The following is a 21,126-nucleotide window of genomic DNA, read 5'->3' on the forward strand; positions in this document are numbered from 1 at the left end:
TTCCATTCCTTCTTCCTCTCCTCCTGAGGAATTTTCTTTTGGGGAAATCTTGCATGCTATGAGAGAACAATTTCAATGGCAGGGCCAGGATTTTTCAGATTCAAGGAAGCGGCTTAGGACCTTTTTACATTTACCACAGCATAGGCCTTTAGCCATTCCTCCAGTACTAACAGTTGTAGGTGATGCATTTAATGATGCTTGTACTGCCCCTGACTCTCTTCCCCCGGCCCCTGCTAAGCCCGACAGATACTACAGGGTCCCGGACACACACTTTCACTTGTATAAGGCACCTATTGCAGATCCTGAAACTATTTCACAGGGCCCCAAAGCTGTAGCAGCTGCCTCTGCCAAAAAAACCCTCCCCTCTGAAAGAGAATCTAGAGCATTAGAGAGATGGGGTAAAAAAGTTTATACTTCTGATACGCTTTCGGCTAGGGCCTTAAACTGTCAATTCCACATGATTCAGTATCAGGAATTTTTGTTAGCTCAGCTAAATAAAAAACTGTCTTCTCCTGACCCTATAGACCGTAAGTCCCTTCAGGATTTGGTACATAACACTCAGCTGGTCAGTAACCATTCCTTAAAATGCGGCTATGATGCACTGGAGGCTTCCTTTAGATCAGCCATGACTGGCACAGTGATCAGAAGGCATGCGTGGTTAAAGGAGCAATCATTACCAGACCATGTGAAGTCCAAGCTCCTAGATGCTCCCATGGAGAAACAAAGTTTGTTTGGCTCCCCTGCACAGCAAGTGTTAAAGAAGGTGGAAGAAAAAGCAAAATCTGTCCAAACAGTCAAGGATTTCTTACAGGTCCAGCCTCCGAGGTTTAGTAGAAATTGGCCCTCGAAGAATTGGTCCTTTCCAGACACCTCCAGAACACAGAGAGGCAGAAATAGGCGCTCAAGAGGAAGAGGTCAATCCAGAGGTGCCTACAGGGGACGTCAGTGGCAGCCTAACAACCAAAGAAGTACTGCCACAGATCCAGCTACTACCACTACCACAGGGCAGTCACAATGACTTGCCTCTGATACCGCCTACCAGGGAACAACTGGAAGCACCCTTAGGCGGAAAGCTAGCCTTATTTTCAGTAAACTGGCATTGCATTACAGGAGACAAATGGATTTTACAGACAATAGACAAAGGCTACAGGTTCCACTTCCATACTCTACCAAGAAAGAGAGGAATGCCAAACCTTCCACCATACCAAAAAACAAACGCTCTAGGACAAATCAACCACTTACTAAGGATGAGAGCTGTAGAAAAAGTGCCGTCTATGGAACAAGGACAAGGATTTTACTCCAGACTTTTCCTGGTACCAAGAAAAGAAAACCAATGGAGGCCTATTCTCGACCTGTCCGCTCTGAACACATATCTCATTGTTCCAAAATTCAAAATGCTGACCCTACAGCAACTTCTTCCCATGCTGGGCAAGGAGTCTTGGCTGGTGACTCTAGATCTCAAGGAGGCATACCTGCACGTCCCTATACGACCAGATTGCAGAAGATACCTCAGATTTCTTGCAGGATCAGAGCATTATCAATTCACAGCATTGCCCTTTGGCTTATCTACTGCGCCCAGAGTATTCACGAAATGCCTGGCATCAGTAATTGCTCATTGCAGGCTTCAGGGAATTCAAATTTATCCATACCTGGACGACTGCTTGATACAAGCGGACAACAAGATCAAGTTAACAAAAGATTTGGAAAAGGTTATTCACCTACTGCAAGCCCTGGGATACACAGTCAACATAAAAAAGTCAAGGCTGGTACCATCCCAAAGGATAACATTCTTGGGTGCAGAACTGGACACATCAAATCAAATGGCATTTCTCACAGCAGAAAAGCAAAAGCAACTACCACTCTATTTCAATGCATTAACAACGCAGAACCAGCTTACAGCAAGAAAAGTCCTGCAAGCCCTGGGTTACATGGCATCCTGCATAATATTGATTCCACATGCCAGACTACATATGAGGAAGTTGCAATGGTACCTAAGGAATTTATGGTCTCAGCACAAGCACAGCCTAGAAACCCAAATTCCAATAATTCCATGCCTGAAGCAAGAATTCATGTGGTGGGCTCAGGCCTGTCAGTTGAACAGAGGGTTGCCTTTCCACAAGCCTCACCCAAGCCAGACTATCACCACGGACGCCTCAGACTTCGGATGGGGGGCACACATGGTGGACAAGTGTATACAAGGCCTATGGACACAAGACCAGCTGAATCTACACATAAATCAAAAGGAGATGCTGGCAGTGAAGCAGGCAATTCAGACATTCAGACCGTTTCTTCAACAAGGTCATTTGCTGATAAGGACGGACAACACCACAGTCATGTGGTATATGAACAAACAGGGAGGCACACACTCATATCCTCTATGCCGGATGGCAATGGACCTGTGGAATGTGGCCCTGAACCTCAACATTCAGCTCCAGGCCATATTTGTGCCAGGAAATGAAAATATACTGGCAGACACCTTAAGCAGAACTACCACGGATGCCCACGAATGGATGCTGCATCCAAACATCTTCAAATCTATAACACAGAAATGGGGGCTACCAGAAATAGACCTGTTCGCATCCCCACACAACCACCAATTGAGGAAATTCTGCACAAGGACATACCACCCTCTTGCCTGGAAGGTGGACTCTCTATCCTTCAGTTGGGAAAACCTGACAGCATATGCATTCCCACCTCTTCCTTTGACGCACAAAGTGTTACTGAAGATCACCCAAGGATCATCCTGATAGCTCCAGACTGGCCGAGGCAGCATTGGTACCCGCTACTGAGGAGTATGTCTCGGGCACACTCATGGCCTCTGCCTCTAGTTCCTTTACTGCTAACACAGAACAACTTCAAGCTCCTACATCCAAACTTGAAAACTCTGCAGCTAGCGGCTTGGAATATTACATAGAACAAAATAACCCAGTTTTATCTCAGAGGGTTAAAGACATTATCCTGGAGGCTCGCAGACCCTCCACAAGGAAAACTTATTCAGCCAAATGGAAAAGATACCTCATTTGGAGTACAGCAAAAGGAGAAGATGTATCATTAGCAAACATAGCTAACATCATGGAATATTTAGCAGAACTTTTCCACAATGGCCTGTCTTACTCCTCCATTAAGATTCATGCATCAGCAATTTCAGCAGAATACAACATGGATCCTCCAGTCTTCTCTCATCCTCTACTCAGGCAGTTTCTGAGAGGAATTAAAATGTAAAGCCTCCAAGGAAGCCACCTTTGCCTACATGGGATCTTAACTTTGTGCTGGAGAAGTTAACACTTCCCCCTTTTGAACCAGCAGCAACAGCAGAATTACAGTTCTTATCTTGGAAAACTGCTTTCCTGCTTGCAATCACTTCAGCAAGAAGGGTTTCTGAATTACAGGCTTTAATGGCAGTACAGCCCTTCCTTATCTTCCATCAGGATAGAGTGTCCTTGAGAACTAATCCTACTTTTATGCCAAAGGTGGTCTCCAGGGTATCATTGAACCAAGCAATCCACCTACCAACATTCTTCCCCAACCCACAGAACAGGGGGGAAAGACTGCTACATACCTTGGATGTGCACAGGCAATTGCGCTACTATCTGGACAGAACCAAGAACAATAGAAAAACTGACCAGCTTCTGGTAGCATATGCAACAGGAATGGAAGGAAAAGCAATTTCAAAACAGACAATCTCAAAATGGATAGGAAATTGCATTAGATTTTGTTACTCCTTTCATGGAAAAACAACTCCAGAAAACATCAGACCTCACTCCACAAGGGCTACAGCCACTACTACAGCTTTCTTACGAGGAGTGGCTACCAAAGACATTTTAGAGGCTGCTACTTGGAGCTCCGTGCATACATTTGCCAAGCATTATAATCTACCTTTATATTCCAGATCCCGGGCAGGTTTTGCAACTGCTGTTTTGCAAGGGATCTTAGCTACACCATAATCATATTAGTGCCTCCTCCCCCAGTTTGGCTATGGTATTCTACCCATTTGTTAGGACTGCAGATGCATCCTTGAAGGACATAGTACAGTTTTGTACCTACCATAAATGTAGATGTCCGAGAGGTATGCATCTGCAGTCAGGATTACCCACCCTCCTTCCCCTCTGTGGTACTCCTAGGGTAATTGCCCATCTTAAGCTAGCTGGGGGAATCTATTATGGTGTATTTGTTTGTATATATGTATATACTTGTTTATTTTTGTTGCTCTGTACTGTTTGGAATCAGTTGCATTTATCCAAATTTAGCCTTCCTAGAGGGCACCTGGCATCTGGGGCAAGAAACACTGAGGAAAATGGCGTCTGTTGATGCCTTTATACCCAATTGACAGCAGCTATGACGTCAGGTGAAGTGCAACATCAGCCGAGGCCAGACCCAGACTTTGGAATCCGGCCGACCGAAGGGCTGCCTGAGGCAGGACAACCCATTTGTTAGGACTGCAGATGCATACCTCTCGGACATCTACATTTATGGTAGGTACAAAACTGTACTTTCTGGCTACTCCATTGCCCATGAATCCAGCAAACATTATCCCTAAAAGTTTTATTAGAATATTGTTTGTTTCTCTGTACAATTAAAAATGTTATTACAGTATGTCAGATTGGTTTGGAGGTGATGCAGCCCTTTATTGACTGTAAGCTGAAATAGCCAGAAAACGTTATGTATTGGGGCTTGTAATAAAAGCTTTAAATTTTCTCCTTGCTTTATCTCAAGACATTTCTTTAGAAGTTGTCATGGCATTTTACATTCATGTTTTCAAATGTGGTTGCATAGTTTTTATTTTGAAAATGTTTTCTGTGGGACTCTCTTCTAATTTTTTTTTCTCTTTTAAGAGAGCTTAACCCAATGTATGAAGGGTATCTACAGCATGATGCTCAGGAAGTGTTGCAGTGCATTCTTGGGTATATTCAGGAAGCATGCCAAATGTTAAAGAAAGAAGAAATGAAATCTACAGCAGTAAATCCTTCTGTTGTCATTGGGAACACTCCAGTAGTTTCAGATGATCAGCAAGTAAGGGAAAATAGCCCCTTTGAAAGTGGAGTGAACTGTATAAAAAGAGAAAGTGAGACTGATTCTGTAGAACTTCCATTTGAGGAGGATGCTAAAAAAGGCGTCAGTGGGAAGAGAAAGAGTGAATCTGATGGTGGAAATAATAAGAAAAAAACTAAAATAGTTAGAGAACAGCAAGTGTTTGAGGAAGAAAAGAGAACAACTAGATCGAAGAGAAAGTCCATAGATGTCATGGAAAGTCAGGAAGAGCCAAATAAAAGGAAAGGTGAAAATGATGCAACAGCACCTGCTGAGAAGAAAACACGTCTTCGATTAAGTTGCTTTAAGTTGTCAACTAAACAACCCAGTATACTGTCAAAGTTTAGTAGTATGGGTAAGTTGACTACAAATTTGGGAGGAAAAAATAATTTGAAAGACAATGACCAGTGTGATAATGATCTGAACTCTCCAAAGCATAATGAAAGTAACAGTGAGGGGAAGAAGAGCTCTTTTGCCCCTGATGATGCCCTCTCCAAAAAGGATGCACATTCAGAACATGCAAAAATGTGTATAGTGGATGAAGATAAAGCTAGTAAAGGTTTGTGATTTTATTATTACAGTAATTATAATAAAGAGCTTTGGGTTATGCTTGTATTTAGTTGTGTATAAATGGGGTGTATGTAACTCGCTTTTAGTGGTATACGGACTTCAAGCTAACATGTATGGACATTTTGGTTTGTTACTGTGTGTGTGTGTGTGTGTGTGTGTGTGTGTGTGTGTGTATGTGTGTGTGTGTAAATATGTACATATTTGTGTGTGTTTTATTTTCATACTTTTTTCTTTTTTGTGTCCTGTTAATTCTGCCATGATGGTAGGCCTAGCTAGAGCTGATCACTTACAATACAGACAACTGCTTCATTTTAACTTAAGCAGATATTGCACAGTTTTCTTTTTAACTTAGATTGTATAGCAGAGCTATGGGTCAGACATGCATGCTGATTAAAGGATCCGTTACAGGTAGATTAAAGATGCTTGCATGAAACAACCTTCACACACATTTTTATGCACCAGATAGGTTGACAAGGATCTTAAAGACATTTAACCAGGAATGTTGGAAGTGTGAAACAGGGAGAAAGGCGTGTCCAAGACTGGAAAAAACAGGGTTGAGGTGGATCAGTTGTTTCATGTGGCCCTTGGGAAAGAGAGTATTTTAACACCACTGCTTTATTTATTTATTTATTTATTTATTTTGGATATAAAACAAGAGGTAGAACTTCCATGACACACCTAGCAAGTTGTTCTTGATGACTATAACAAAGAAAGTAGTATGGAAATGGGAGGAGTTCAACATCCAGGAATTGAGGTAATTAGTTTAGTGGTGGATGTAATGGAGGCAGAAGAATGAAGTAAAAGGAGCAGGGAGGCAAAGGTATATTAGCAATTGGATGCAGTGGTTCAATTACATTATTCTATTCTACTCTCTTTTATTTTTTTTATTACATCAGAGGTAGTCGAAGTGGGTTTGTGGACCCGACCCCGGTCTGAAAACCTAAGAGCATAATTGAAGTAAAAGTGAAAATTCGGAGGGTTCCAATGCATGAGTTGATATCATCACGGGTGAGCCTGGGAAAAAGAATAAAACTGCAGTGGGCAGAAAATAAGGGAAGGGGGAAATTGTAAGAGTAAACATTTTTGTTTGATGAGAGGGTTCTAATTATTACTTATTGATTTTAGATCATGTACATGTTTTGTCAGCATCAGTCAAACAAGCTCACCGGATATTTAAGTAGGCATGTGAGCTTGGGTGATGATATGTAGATTTAATAGGGCAGAGGTAAAACGTGAGGAATTGTAAATGTTTGGATAACTAGAGAAAGTTGTATGTTTAAAGGAGAATGTTTTAAAGTTTTGGAAATATTCAGTATCTGTTTTGGGGAACCACAGACAAAAGTAGGGGAAGTGCTCCCCTTAAAGATTCTAATTGTTCAGACTTGGGGGGGGGGGGGCAGACAGACTGATTTTATGTTTACCAGATATTCTCTCCCCATCCCTTTCCTGCATGTGTAACACTGAGGGTATCTTATCCTCTGCATCCCTACCCAGGGGGGTCCTTATTTGGAAAGACTGATGACTACTTAGATAAGAGATTACAGGGAATTCTGGAATTACCAGAACTCAAACCCTTAGCTATTCTTCCAGTTATTGAAGCTTTGGCAGATATGGTTAATAGTGCATCTTTAAAGTCAAATTCCCAACCCCCTAATCCCAAGAGGCCTGACCACTTTCATAGGGTTGTTGACTGCTGTAAATGTGTGTAATAACCCAAATACTGATCCAGCTGTAGAGCCTGTGAGCAACAAGGGATTTTCTGAGGTTGAATCCAAAAAGTCCAGTCCTTATTGCCAGGGAAAGTAAGATGTTTGACTGATTTGAGGAAGGATGTTTACACCTCTGTCCACCTAGTCTTCAGGGCTCTGAACCGCCAGACTCATGCTCAACTTCCAAGTAACATTCCTGTCCCAACTTAATAGAGAGTCAGACAAAATCCAAGGTAAAGCTTCAGCATGTAAAATGCTTGAAATTTGTAAACTTCTCCCAGCTTGACGAGCATTCTGTCAGATGTGGCTATGACCCAATGGATGCATAGTGCAAGGTGTATATGTGCTCTTTTGTACAGAGAAATGCTTAGCTGAGAACACAGTCCCTGCCAGAGTGTAGGAAGATTTGATTCCTTTATGACACACAACAAGAAGCTGCTGTTTGGGCCAACAGCTAAGTATTTTTTAAAAAAAATAAATAACTGAAGAGAAAGAAGGTTATATAGTGAATGAAATAACTGTTCCATCCCACCTGCTATCAGGAAAAGCTGGTAAGCTGACTAAAAAGGGGATGCCTAGGGGTCCTCAGGGCTGAGACATTTCAAGCAAGTACCTGTGACTAAACAGAGCTACTCCTTTCCCTTTCCCCTCAAACCCCACCCTCTACTCAAAACATCTGCGCATCCCTCTACCTCTTCCAGAAAGATAGGGTCTCATTTTGGACTGCTCTTACAAAGAGGGAGGAAGACAGGATGCTTATGTTCTAGTTCATAAAGCAGTCTAGATTCTCCATCATTCTTTTAGTACTCAGAGAACACAGGTTTCACATCATGCCAGTATTACAAGACCTTCCGCATCAAGCAGCCTTGTAGAGAGCACCAGATTAAGAAGAAGGCACTGTGTTCAAGAGTTCTTTCTTCTTCCAAAAAATATAGTCTGTGGAGACGCATCTTAGGCCGGTCAAAGTTGAACAAATTTGCCTTTAAGAGTATCAGTGTTCAAAATGCTAACCGTACAGACCCTACTTACCTCTCCTGTCCTCTTTCCGTAGACTTTCATGGCTACCCTGGACCACAGAGTTGCCTACATTGCCATACCAATAGCCAGGTCACACTGGCAGGACCTGATATTCTGTTCAAAGCAGGGGGTTGCAATTACCTGATGTTCTTTGTGTTTCACTGTTGCAGTCATCACATTTGGGTTATCTGCTTGCAGTAGCCCTCAGTCGGCCTGATTATCAAAGTCTTGGGTCCTGTGTCAGTTGCTGTCTTATCTTCCGTGACGTCAGGTATTCAGGGGTATAAAGCATGCAGCCGACGCCATTTTTTTTTTTTTATTTTTTTTTTTTTTTTTTTTTTTTTGCCATGTGGTGCCTGAAGCAGAAGAAGTTCGCAAGTGCCAGTCGGCTGACTCCTGAAATGTTCGTTTTCGAGTTTCAGAACCGAAGTTTTCAACTAAAGCTAAGTACCCCGTTGGGGAAACTTTTTCTTGCTCTAAATCGATGTCAGTAAAAGTCAATGATTGTATTTCTTGTGGAAAGCAAATACCTCTCATAGATTTTCATTCGTACTGTATTCCTTGCCTAGGCCCTGACCACGGCGTACCTCCGCTGTCAGTTTTGTGCTTTATTTAAGCAACGAACTGTTCATCATCTGTATATTTACGCTTCTAAATATTTTGGTACTCGGTTCAATTATCCAGATATGACTTCAATAAGCCATCCGACTATTGGCATTCTGACAAAAACGCAAAAATAAAAACAGAGACAGGCCGCCTAGGTCCAAAGCTGCCGACTACGCTTCTCTTAAGCCAGTCGTCAGTTCGCCGGTACTCAGTGAGGTGCTTTCGCAGCCCCTGATACTCACTACTTCAGATTTGCAGGCCTCTACTGAAATCCATTCGGTGTCCGGTATGCCGCGAGATGCTTCAACTGTGGAACCTGCGGATGTCTCTACCTTGGATGGGTCCGGAGCCGCTGTGCAGGCACCGGCTTCTGAGGGTGTATTCAGGCCTACTGACTTGCATATTAAACTGACGCCATCTTATTCTTCAAGGCCTAAACCTCGAACCATACCTAGAAACCCGACGCCCAGACCGCATGGTCAGGCCTCTATACCTAAAAAACAAGTGAGAATGGTTGAAGACCTTATTACTGTAATCAGGGGAAGCCAACCTTCCCCCTCTAAGAGACCTAGGACTGAATTTGCTTATGATACTTCTGACCAAGATTCTGAAATTTCTGTTTCCTCTGACCAGGATTTACCCCCCCCCCCCAGAGGATTTCTCTTTTGGTGAAACCCTGAATACTCTTAGGGAGCACTTTCACTGGGAAAGCCAGGATTACTCTGATTCTAAAAAGGGGCTTGGGGATTTCTTACTTCTGCCCCAACACAGGCCTTTAGCTATCCCTCCTATACTAGACATTGTTGATGATAACTTTTTGGAATCTAGCTTGGCCCCTGACTCTTTAACTCCTGCTCCCAGAAAACCTGATAGATATTACAGGGTGCCTGACTCTCAAGTTCCTTTTTAAAAATCCTACTGCAGATCCTGAGACCATTTCACAGGGACCCAGGGGTATTAAGGCTACTACTGCCAAAAATCCTACCCCCTCTGATAAGAGACTCCAGGGCGCTGGATAGATGGGGTAAAAAGGTATACACTGCTGCAAATTTGGCCATTAGGGCCTTAAACTGCCAGTTTCATATGTTAAAGTATCAGCAGCATATTATTGGATTGCTTAAACAGAAAATGATGTTGATGCTTGACTGTGCTGAAAATAAGGATTTACAGGATTTAATGCATTGTGCTGAACAGGTTGGAAAGCATACTTTGCAATGTGGTTTTGATTCACTAGAGACATCTTGCAGGGCTGCTGTCACTGGGTCTGTACTTAGAAGGCATGCTTGGCTTAAGGAGTAATCTTTGCCAGATCATGTTAAAGCTAAATTGCTGGATGCTCCCTTAAATCAGGACCGCCTGTTTGGCAACAAAGCAGAAGAAGTTCTTAAAAAGATGGAGGAAAAAGCTAAATCCGTGTAAACTGTTAAAGATTTCCTACAAGTACGACCTCCAAGATTTAGTAGGCATTGGCCCTCTAAGAATTGGTATTTTCCTGCCTTCAGTCCATACCCAGAGCCAGCAGAGCACCCAGGCTTCAGTCCCAGAGTACGCACAGAACTAAGCAGTAGGGGGCTCCCACTTCCAAATCAGGGAGTAGTAAGACTCCCCTCTATGGTAAACTGTCTCAGTGACTTAACTTTAAAACTTCCAAGCACTTTTCAACTGACTGCTCCTTTACGGGGAAAGGTTGCTCTGCAGGCAAAAAACTGGGAACTCATTACTCAGGACAAATGGGTTTTAAATTAGATTTAACTTCCACACGTTACCAACCCCAAACGGTTGGCCAGATCTACCCCAGAAATCAGTGGGCAGAGGCTCCAAAAGAAGTACTCTCTCTCCTAAGCATAAAGGCTCTTCAAACTGTACCAGAAGAGGAAAAGGGACAAGGTTTCTACTCAAGACTTTTCCTGGTACCCAGAAAAGACAACTCATGGCGTCCTGTCCTGGACCCTTTCTATCTTAAACACCTTTTTGGTGATTCCAAAATTCAAGATGCTAACTCTTCACCAGTTACTTCCTGTGCTAGGCAGAGATGCCTGGATGTTCATCGTGCATACAGCTGCAGTCATAACAGATGGGTTATCCTGCCGTCAGGTGGGTCCTCGGTCGGCCGAATTCCAAAGTCTAGGTCCGGCGTCGGTTGTCTTCGCTTCTTCCCTGACGTCAGTGCGGCAGGGGTGTAAAAGAGCCAGCCGACTCCATCTTATTCAGTCTTTCTTGCCGCGCGGTGCCCAAAGCAGAAGCAGTTCACAAGTGCCGGTCGGCCAGCTCCTGAGATTTACGAAAATATTTCAGCCGAAGTCTTCTTGAAAGCTAAGTACCCCGTTGGGGAAACTTTTCTTGCCTCAGACCGATGTCAGACAAAGTTAATAATTGCATTTCATGTGGGAAGCAAATACCGTATAAGGATTTCCACTCTTTCTGTATTCCCTGCTTAGGCCCAGACCACGACGTCTCGGCCTGCCGTTTTTGTGCTGGATTCAACAAACGCACTATTAAGCGTCGGGCGGAGTTCGCCCATCACTATTTCGGTAAAAAATGTAATTATATTATGTCGTTGGATACTCCGACTCCAGTTTTGAGTAAAAGACGCAAAGATAAGGACCGACATACGAGGTACGCGACTTCTACTGACACCACGCTAAGGCCAACTACCGGTTCTCCGGTTCTCAGCAAGGCGCCTACGCAGCCCCTGAGTACCGATGACATTTCATTACCGGTGTCTTCTGTGCCCGAGGTCGCAGGCTCCTCGGCCCCCATTCTGACTACGGATACAGACGCCACTCTTGGCGGGGAAACTCAGAGTTTAGACAGGCCTGCCATTTCTCAAGGTGTCTTCAGGCCTTCCTCCTTCTGTATTAAGGCTTTCACAAAATCTAAAGCAGCCATGAAAACTAAAAAACAAGGATCACAGGCCCCCTCTCAAGGCCCCATGCCTAAAAAACAGATGCTCAAATTGGCTGAGGATTTGATTTCTCTTATCAGGGGTTCTTAACTCCCCTCAGACAAAAGGCCCAGATTAGAGGAAGACTACCCTTCCTCAGATCAAGCCTCTATTACCTCTGAACATTCTGAGGACCAGGAATATACATATTCTCCTTTTGAAGACTCTGTTGCAGAGGAGTCTATTCCCTCGGTCTCCCCCCCTGAGGACTACTCTTTTGGGGAAACCCTACATACTTTGAGGGATCACTTTCACTGGGAAGGCCAAGATTACTCAGTTTCCAAGAGAAGGCTCAGGGATTTTCTCTTGCTCCCCCAGCATAGGCCTCTGGCTATCCCTCCTGTCTTAGATATATTAGATGATGTGTACACAGAAGCCAGCCTCAACCCAGATTCTTTACCTCCAGCTCCTGTTAAACCAGACAGGTATTACCGGGTTCCTGATTCACACCAGTTCCTATACAAAAGCCATGCTGCTGACCCAGAAACTATTTCACAGGGTCCCAAGGGAATTAAGGCCTCTACTGCAAAAAACCCATTACCTTCAGAGAGAGATTCCAGAGCTTTAGAAAGGTGGGGGAAAAAGATGTACACCTCGGCCACTTTAACCATGGGGGCATTAAACTGTCAGTTACATATGTTAAAGTATCAACAGTTTTTGTTATCTCAGTTGAAAAGCAAAATGACACAACCTGAGCAACCAGATTTAAAAGAGTTGCAGGATCTGTTGCATAGTGCAGAGCAAGTGAGTAAACATACCTTGCAGTGTAGTTTTGATGCTTTAGAGGCCTCATGTAGAGCTGCTGTTACAGGGTCTGTCATACGTAGACATGCTTGGCTCAAAGAGCAAGCCTTACCAGATCATGTCAAAGCTAAATTACTAGATGCACCTCAATGGCAAGCACCAACACCAAGAGGTGGAGAAGACAGATCACGGTCATTCCGAATGCAGACACAATGACTTTTCCTTTTACCTGCCAAGCAAAGCTTTAATGGCAGCACCTTTAGGCAGAAAACTGGCATTATTCTCAAAAAATTGGCATATTGTCACAAAAGACAAATGGATCCTGGACATTATAGACAGAGGCTACAGATTCCACTTTCACACCCTTCCAAAAATGAGAGGCATGCCAAACCTGCCACAAAATCAAAGGGCAGAGGCACAAAAACAAATTTCAGCTCTCATGGACATGAAAGCTATTCCAGAGGTACCTGCAAAAGAACAAGGTCAAGGGTTTTATTCCACACTATTCCTGGTACCAAGGAAAGACAAAGATTGGAGACCTATTTTAGACCTATCCATCCTAAACACATATTTACAGGTACCAAAATTCAAGATGCTCACATTACAGCAGCTTCTTCCCATGCTGGGCAAGGAGTCTTGGCTGGTAACATTGGACCTCAAGGAGGCATACCTGCATGTCCCTATCAGACAAGATTGCAGAAGATACCTCAGATTTCTTGCAGGTTCAACCCATTATCAATTCTCTGCATTGCCCTTTGGCTTATCTACTGCGCCCAGAGTGTTTATGAAATGCCTGGCATCAGTAATTGCCTTCTGCAGACTTCATGGAATACAGATATACCCATATCTGGAAGACTGCCTGATTCAAGCGGACAGCAAGGACATACTTCTGAAACACCTGGCGTTTGTAATAAAACTGTTGAACTTTCTGGGATACACAGTCAACAAAAAGAAATGAAACCTAATACCCTCTCAAACAATAATTGTCCTGGGTGCCAGCTTGAATACAAACACCCAGATGGCCTACCTCACGCCAGACAAACAAGGGCAACTATCTCAATACTTCAGCAAAATGGCAACCTTCACCAGGCTGACTGCAAGGAAAGTCCTGCAGGCTCTGGGATTCATGGCCTCTTGCATCCTGTTGATCCCATGTGCAAAGCTGCATATGAGGAAACTTCAATGGTACCTAAAAAACTTATGGCCTCAGCACAGCCACAGTTTGGAAACAATTATACCACTCATTCCATGTCTTCAAAAGGAATTTCTGTGGTGGGCTCAAGCATGCCAAAGAAACATAGGTCTCTCTTTCTGCATACCTCAAGCAAATCAAATCATCACAACAGACGCCTCGGACTACGCCTGGGGGACACACATGACAGATCAGTGCATTCAGGGAAAATGGTCCCAAAAAGAGAAGCACCTACACATCAACCAAAAGGAAATGCTAGCAGTGCAAAATGCTATTATGGCTTTCAAGGACCTACTGCATCCAGGCCAGCTATTGATAAGGACAGACAACACCACAGTGGTGTGGTACATAAACAAACAGGGGGGAACTCATTCATACCCCCTGTGCAGACTAGCCATGACCCTTTGGAACACAGCTCTGGAATTGCAAATCCAACTTCAGGCACAATTCCTGCCAGGGAAGGAAAACACACTGGCAGACAGCCTAAGCAGAAGCATGACAGATCCACACGAATGGAAGTTGCATCCTCAAGTTTTCGCAAAGATAACTCAGGCATGGGGACAGCCAGACATAGATCTCTTTGCTACCCACAGAAATTACCAACTGAAAAAATTTTGCTCAAGGACCTATCATCCACAGGCCTGGAAAGTGGACGCTCTTTCTTTCAGTTGGACAACATTGACAGTCTATGCCTTTCCGCCTCTCCCTCTGCTGCCCAACGTTCTATTAAAAGCCAGAGCAGAGAGGCCGAAAATGATTCTCATTGCTCCAGACTGGCCAAGACAATACTGGTATCCACTCCTGAAGAGCCTGACGCATTCCCCACCATGGATCCTACCTCTAGTTCCTCTTCTGTTGTCCCAGCACAACTTCAAAACTCTTCACAGCCAGCTCAAAACCCTAAGTCTAGCCGCATGGAGAATCCCTTGATTTCCCATCAGACCCTCCTCTCCAAGGAGGTGCAGGATGTCATCTTGGAGGCCAGAAGACCCTCTGCTAGAAAAGCCTACTACGCCAAATGGAAACGGTTTTGTGCCTGGAATCAGAAAAAGGGCCAGAATCCTTGGGTAATAAATTTACCTCAAATATTACAGTACCTAGCTGAGATGTTAAACAGTGGACTTTCCTTCTCCTCCATCAAAATCCATACTTCAGCCGCTACAACACGGATCCTCCTTTGTTCTCTCACACTCTCTTAAGACAGTTCCTCGGAGGGGCTAAGAATATAAAACCCCCAAGGAAACCACCAGTTCCTGCTTGAGACCTCAACTTTATATTGGAAAAACTGACCCTTCCTCCATTTGAGCCAGCTGCTTCAACAGAACTACAATATCTGTCATGGAAAACAGCCTTCCTTCTGGCTATCACCTCAGCACGCAGGGTTTCGGAACTACAGGCCCTCATGGCTGTGCAACCTTTCATCATTTTCCATCAGGACAGAGTTTCCTTACGAACCAACCCTACCTTTATGCCAAAGGTAGTTTCCAGTGTAACCTTGAATCAGACTATCCACTTACCTACCTTTTATCCTAATCCACAAAACAAAGGGGAAAGACTACTGCACTCCTTGGACATTCACAGACAACTTCGTTATTATTTGGACAGGACAAAGCCATTCAGGAAATTCGAGCAACTCTTTGTGTCCTATGCTACAGGTGCTCAAGGAAAGGCCATCTCCAAACAGACGATCTCAAAATGGATAGCCCACTGCATACGCTTTTGTTACTCATTTCATGGAAAAGCTGTGCCTTCAAGCATCAGATCCCACTCCATAAGGGCAACAGCTACCTCTGCAGCTTTCCTCAGGGGGGTTCCTACCAAGGACATTTTGGAAGCAGCCACTTGGAGTTCAGTGCACACTTTCTCCAAACACTATCATCTTCCACTTTACTCTAAATCTAGAGCGGGATTTGCCACAGCTGTCTTGCAGGGCATCCTTGCTCCTCCTAGTTCCACTTAGTGCCTGCCACCCCTACTTAGCTTTGGGATTCTACCCATCTGTTATGACTGCAGCTGTATGCACGATGAACATAGTACAGTTTTTTACCTACCATAAATGTAGATGTTCGAGTGCTCATACAGCTGCAGTCCAGGTTTCCCTCCCTCCATCCTCTCTTAGGACAGGCCTTATGGCAAACACCTTCTCATACAATCTATTTGGGGTATTCTTTTATGGTGTATTTGCTTGAAAACTACTGTTTTGTGATTATTATATATTGCATGATTACATAAGTTTATGTTTTGCCTTCCTTCTGGGGGCACCTGACATCTGGGGCAAGAAAAACTGAAGAAGATGGCGTCGGCTTGCTCTTTTATACCCCTGCCGCACTGACGTCCGGGAAGAAGCGACGACAACCGACGCCGGACCTAGACTTTGGAATTCGGCTGACCGAGGACCCACCTGACGACAGGATAACCCATCTGTTATGACTGCAGCTCTATGAGCACTCGAACATCTACATTTATGGTAGGTACAAAACTGTACTTTGGCTACACTGGATTTAAAGGAAGCCTACCTGCAAATCCCAATCAGGGAATCTTGCAGAAGATACCTACACTTCAAAGCAGGCTACATGCACTGTCAGTTCTCTGCACTGCCCTTTGTGAATACCCTGGGCGCAGTAGATAAGCCAAAGTGCCTAGCTCCAGTCTTTGCATTTTGCAGGCAAAGAAATATACCCAAACCTGGACGATTGCCTAATTCAAGCAGAAAGCCAGGACATACGTTTGAATCATCTGGCATTTGTACAAAAGGTGCTAACTTGTCTGGGGTACACCATAAATGAAAATAAATCACATCTGGTACCCTGTCAACAAATTATATTCCTGGGAGCAAGCTTGAACAAAACTTCCCAGATGGCTTTCCTCACACCAGAGAAACAAATTCATTTGACAACTTGCTTCAAACTAATGGCCACAAAAACCCTGCTATTTGCAAGGCAAATACTGCAAACCTTGGGGTTCATGGCCTCCTGCATTCTACTAATTCCAAATGCAAGACTGCATATGAGGAAACTACAGTGATATCTAAAAAGTGTATGGTGTCAACATTCTCAGGATCTAGAAGCAATGATTCCTATCATACCTTTCCTACGGTTAGAGTTCCTTTGGTGGGCAGAGGCCTTCCACCAAAACAAGGGACTACCATTCACTCTTCCCCCTGCCACCCAAACCCTAACAGACACATCAGACTATGCATGGGGGGGCTCACCTGGCAGGGAAGTGCATTCAGGGTAAATGGAACCCAAGTCAAATGCACCTGCATATCAATCAAAAAGAAATGTTAGCTGTACAGAATGCTCTGACAGCCTTCAAGGATGACATTCTTCCAGGACAATTAATGGTAAAGACTGACACCACCACTGTTATGTGGTACATAAGCAGGGGGGTACCCATTCTTACCCCCTCTGCAGACTAGCAGTGGCTCTGTGGAACACAGCCTTGAGCTACCAAGTGCATTTACAGGCTCAGTTCCTGCCCGGAAAACTAAATAGACTGGCAGACGAACTAAGCAGAAATCTCATGGACCCACACGAGTGGAAACTGGAACCAACGACTTTCAACATGTTGATAAACAAATGGGGAGCCCAGATATAGACCTGTTTGCCTCCCCGAAGAACTACCAATTGGACAAATTCTGCACAAGGACTCCCCACAAACAAGCTTGGAAAGTGGATGCTCTGTCCTTCTGCTGGAAAAATCTATCAGTTTATGCCTTTCCTCCTCTGCCTCTCCTCTCCAAAGTACTACTAAAGATCAAACAGGACAAAGCAAGGACGATACTGATTGCACCAGACTGGCCACGCCAACACTGGTACCCCCTCTTGCGCAGTTTGTCACTGCTGGCTCCATTGGCAACTGCCCCAGACCCCTACCCTGCTGTCACAGCAGGAGAGCCAGATTCTGCACCCTCAGCTTCAAACCCTGAACATAGCAGCCTGGCTAATTACCTAATCTCTCCGTTACCATCCCTCAGTAAACAAGTGGTGGATGTCATTTTGGAGACAAGGAGGCATAGTACTAGAAAATCTTATGCTGAAAAATGGAAAAGATTATGTGCCTGAAACCAAACTCAAGGGATGGGCACCGCAGCACCCAATTTACCTCAGATTCTTCAATTCTTAACTGAGATGCTTCATAAGGGCCTCTCTTTTTCCTCCATCAAAATTCATGCCTCAGCCATTTCAGCTCATTACAACACAGAACCCACCCCTCTTCTCTCATCCACTGCTCAAGCAGTTCCTCAGAGGGGCCAAAAACTTAAGACCACACAGGAGAGCCCCAACTCCAGCCTGGGACCTTAACTTTGTATTGGAAAAACTCACTCTTCCTCCTTTTGAGCCAGCTGCAAGTGCAGAGTTAAAATTCCTTTCTTGGAAAACAGCCTTCCTTTTAGCAATCACTTCAGCATAAAGGGTATCTGAATTACAGGTCCTTATGGCAGTGGAGCCTTTCATCATCTTTCATGCAGACAGGCTGACCTTCAGGACCAATCCCTCATTCATGCCCAAGGTGGTATCCAGTGTTGCTCTTAATCTGTCCATTCATTTGCCAACCTTCTTTTCTAATCCACAGAACAAAGGGGAACGGATACTGCACTCCTTAAGATGTGCACAGACAAATTAGATTTTACTTAGGCAGGACTAAACCTCAAAGGAAATCTGAACTGCTGGTGGCATTTGCTGCAGGGGCAGAGGGGAAGACTATTTCAAAGCAAATCAGTTCTAAATGGATAGGCCATTGCATTCATTTGTGCTATAAGCACCATGGAAAACCTATCCCACAGGGGATTAGACCCCATTCAACCAGGGCTGCATCTACCTCTACAACCTTTCTCAAAGGTGTCCCTATGAGGGACATCCTAGAAGATGGTACCTGGAGTTATGTGCATGCTTTCACCAAGCATTACCTTTACCGATTTTCTCTAAATCCAGAGCTGACTTTGCCACTGCAGTCTTGCTGGGCCTTATAGCTGGTCCTAATGCTATCTAAATTCCTTCTCCCATCCTTAGCTTTGGGAATCTACCTAGATGTGATGACTGCAACAGTGAAACACAAAGAACATAGTACAGTTGTGTACACTTACCATAAATGTAGATGTTCAAGTGTATTCACTGTTGCAGTCCTGGTTACCCTCCCTCCAGCCCCCTGACTTCTTTTCGCTTTACTTCTACTCTCCTTTACTATGCTTAAAAGCTTTTTGGTGTATTTGCTTTTTTGTTGGAGGTATAACCTTGTGTGTGTGTATATGTGTGTGTGTGTGTGTGTGTGTGTATGTGTGTGTATATATATATATATATATATATATATATATATATATATAATATAATTTAATTGCTTCCCATTAGGGGGGGCACCTGACATCATCTGGGACAAGAAAAACTGATGTAATGGCGTCGGCTGCTTGCTTTATACCCCTGACTACCTGTCATCATGGAAGATGAGACGGCAACTGACGCAGGACCCAAAACTTTGATAATCAGGCCGACTGAGGGCTACTGCAAACAGATAACCCAGATGTGATGACTGCAACAGTGAAACACGAAGAACATTGTACAGGTTTGTACACTTACCTTAAATGTAGATGTTCGAGTGTATTCAATGTTGCAGTCCTGGTTACCCTTCCTCCAGCCCCCTGACTTCTTTTGGCTATACCTCTACTCTCCTTTACTATGCTCAAAAGCTTTTTGGTGTATTTGCTTTTTTGTGGGAGGTATAACCTCATGTGTGTGTGTGTGTGTGTGTGTGTGTGTGTGTGTGTGTGTGTGTGTGTGTGTGTGTGTGTGTGTGTGTGTGTGTGTATCTATATATATATATATATATATATATATATATATGTATATATATATATATATATATATATATATATATATATATATATATATACATATACATATACATATAATATTTAATTTCTTCCCATTAGGGGGGCACCTGACATCTGGGGCAAGAAAAACTGATGTAATGGCGTCGGCTGCATGCTTTATACCCCTGACTACCTGACATGGAAGATGAGAAAGCAACCGGCGCAGGACCCAAGACTTTGATAATCAGGCCGATTGAGGGCTACTGCAAGCAGATGACCCAAATGTGATGACTGCAACAGTGAATACACTCTAACATCTACTTTTATGGTAAGTGTACACAACTGTACTTTTACTTCCTTGCCTTTTGGTTTGTCTGCTATAGACCAAAGCATTTGCAAAGCGCCTGTCTCTAATAATTCCTTATTGCATAGTCACAGGCATTCATATTTACCTTACTTGGATAATTGCCTCATTCTGGACCTTACTCAAGAACAGAAACTGTCTGCCCTACATTGATCACGGCCTGAGTTCAGACTCTGTGGCTCTCTGAATTTGGCTACAGATGACTCCATCCCAAAAGGTCCAGTTCTTTGCAACCCTTGTAGACACTGCCAGTCAAAGGGTTTTCTTTTCCTCAAATATGTTGTTGCTCCTAACCACATTTTGTAGCTCCATCCAGTAACAGAATTGGATTATTGTCAGGGAATACCTCTAGCCCCTCTGTTTACATGGCATCCTCAGTCCTGGTGGTTCCCTTGGCAAAAGTTTTGCTTGAGAACTTCAGTGGTACCTGCAGAAGAGATGACGTCAGCTTGTCTTGTCCCAGAAGTGTCTCATCCCACTACTGCCTTTTTTAATGGAAGGCCTCATTGTGGATTCAACAGGTGCATCTTGGTGAATCTCTTTCATGTTGGCCTTGGTCACAGTTTTTTCATATGTAGCTTGGATAGGGAGCTTATTCAGGGAAAACAAAATTGGGGAACCTGGAATGGAATGCAGTGAGAAAGTATATCAGCATTCAAAGAATTGATGACTGTAGTGTTAATCATGAAAACATTCAAAACGATATGGCAACAGGGATCCTGCTTATCCTCACAGACAATTTCAGCCGTCGTGTCATGCATCAACAAGTAGGTGGGTACCCGTTCTTTTTCTGTAGAATGGTCAGGGCAACTTGATACTTGGAGTAGGAGTCCGTTTTAATCCAAAGAGCTTCTTAAATTCCATACCAGGATAATGTCCTAGTAGATCAGCTAAGCATGCCTCCATGGGAATGGTTGCTAAACAGAAAAGTATTTTCTGGACTCAAGTGGTCATGTGTGGTTTGGCAGAAAAAGGAATGTGCGCTTCTTCAGAGATCTGTTAAAATATTACATCAATATATCAGACTTGGGAGTCAGCTCAGCAGATGCTTTCTCAGTCTGTTGGACTGAACTCTTTTTACATCTTTAAGCCAGTCCTGCTTTTTCTCAGAGTAATTCAGAAAATGTGCAGGAGGACTAACCAGAA

General features: G+C 43.8%; 1 protein-coding gene across 1 annotated transcript in view; it reads left to right on the forward strand.

Annotated features, from left to right (window-relative positions):
• Positions 1–21,126, forward strand: part of USP1 (ubiquitin specific peptidase 1) — a 1,001,653-nt gene that overhangs the window by 482,831 nt on the left and 497,696 nt on the right. The window contains exon 5 of the mRNA XM_044086802.1: positions 4,828–5,587. Coding sequence (XP_043942737.1) covers positions 4,828–5,587 — 760 coding nt within the window. The remainder of the gene's footprint in view (positions 1–4,827; positions 5,588–21,126) is intronic.

This window comes from Protopterus annectens, chromosome 10.part0, assembly GCF_019279795.1.
Source record: "Protopterus annectens isolate FY-2018-M chromosome 10.part0, PAN1.0, whole genome shotgun sequence".
Lineage (NCBI taxonomy): Eukaryota > Metazoa > Chordata > Ceratodontiformes > Protopteridae > Protopterus > Protopterus annectens.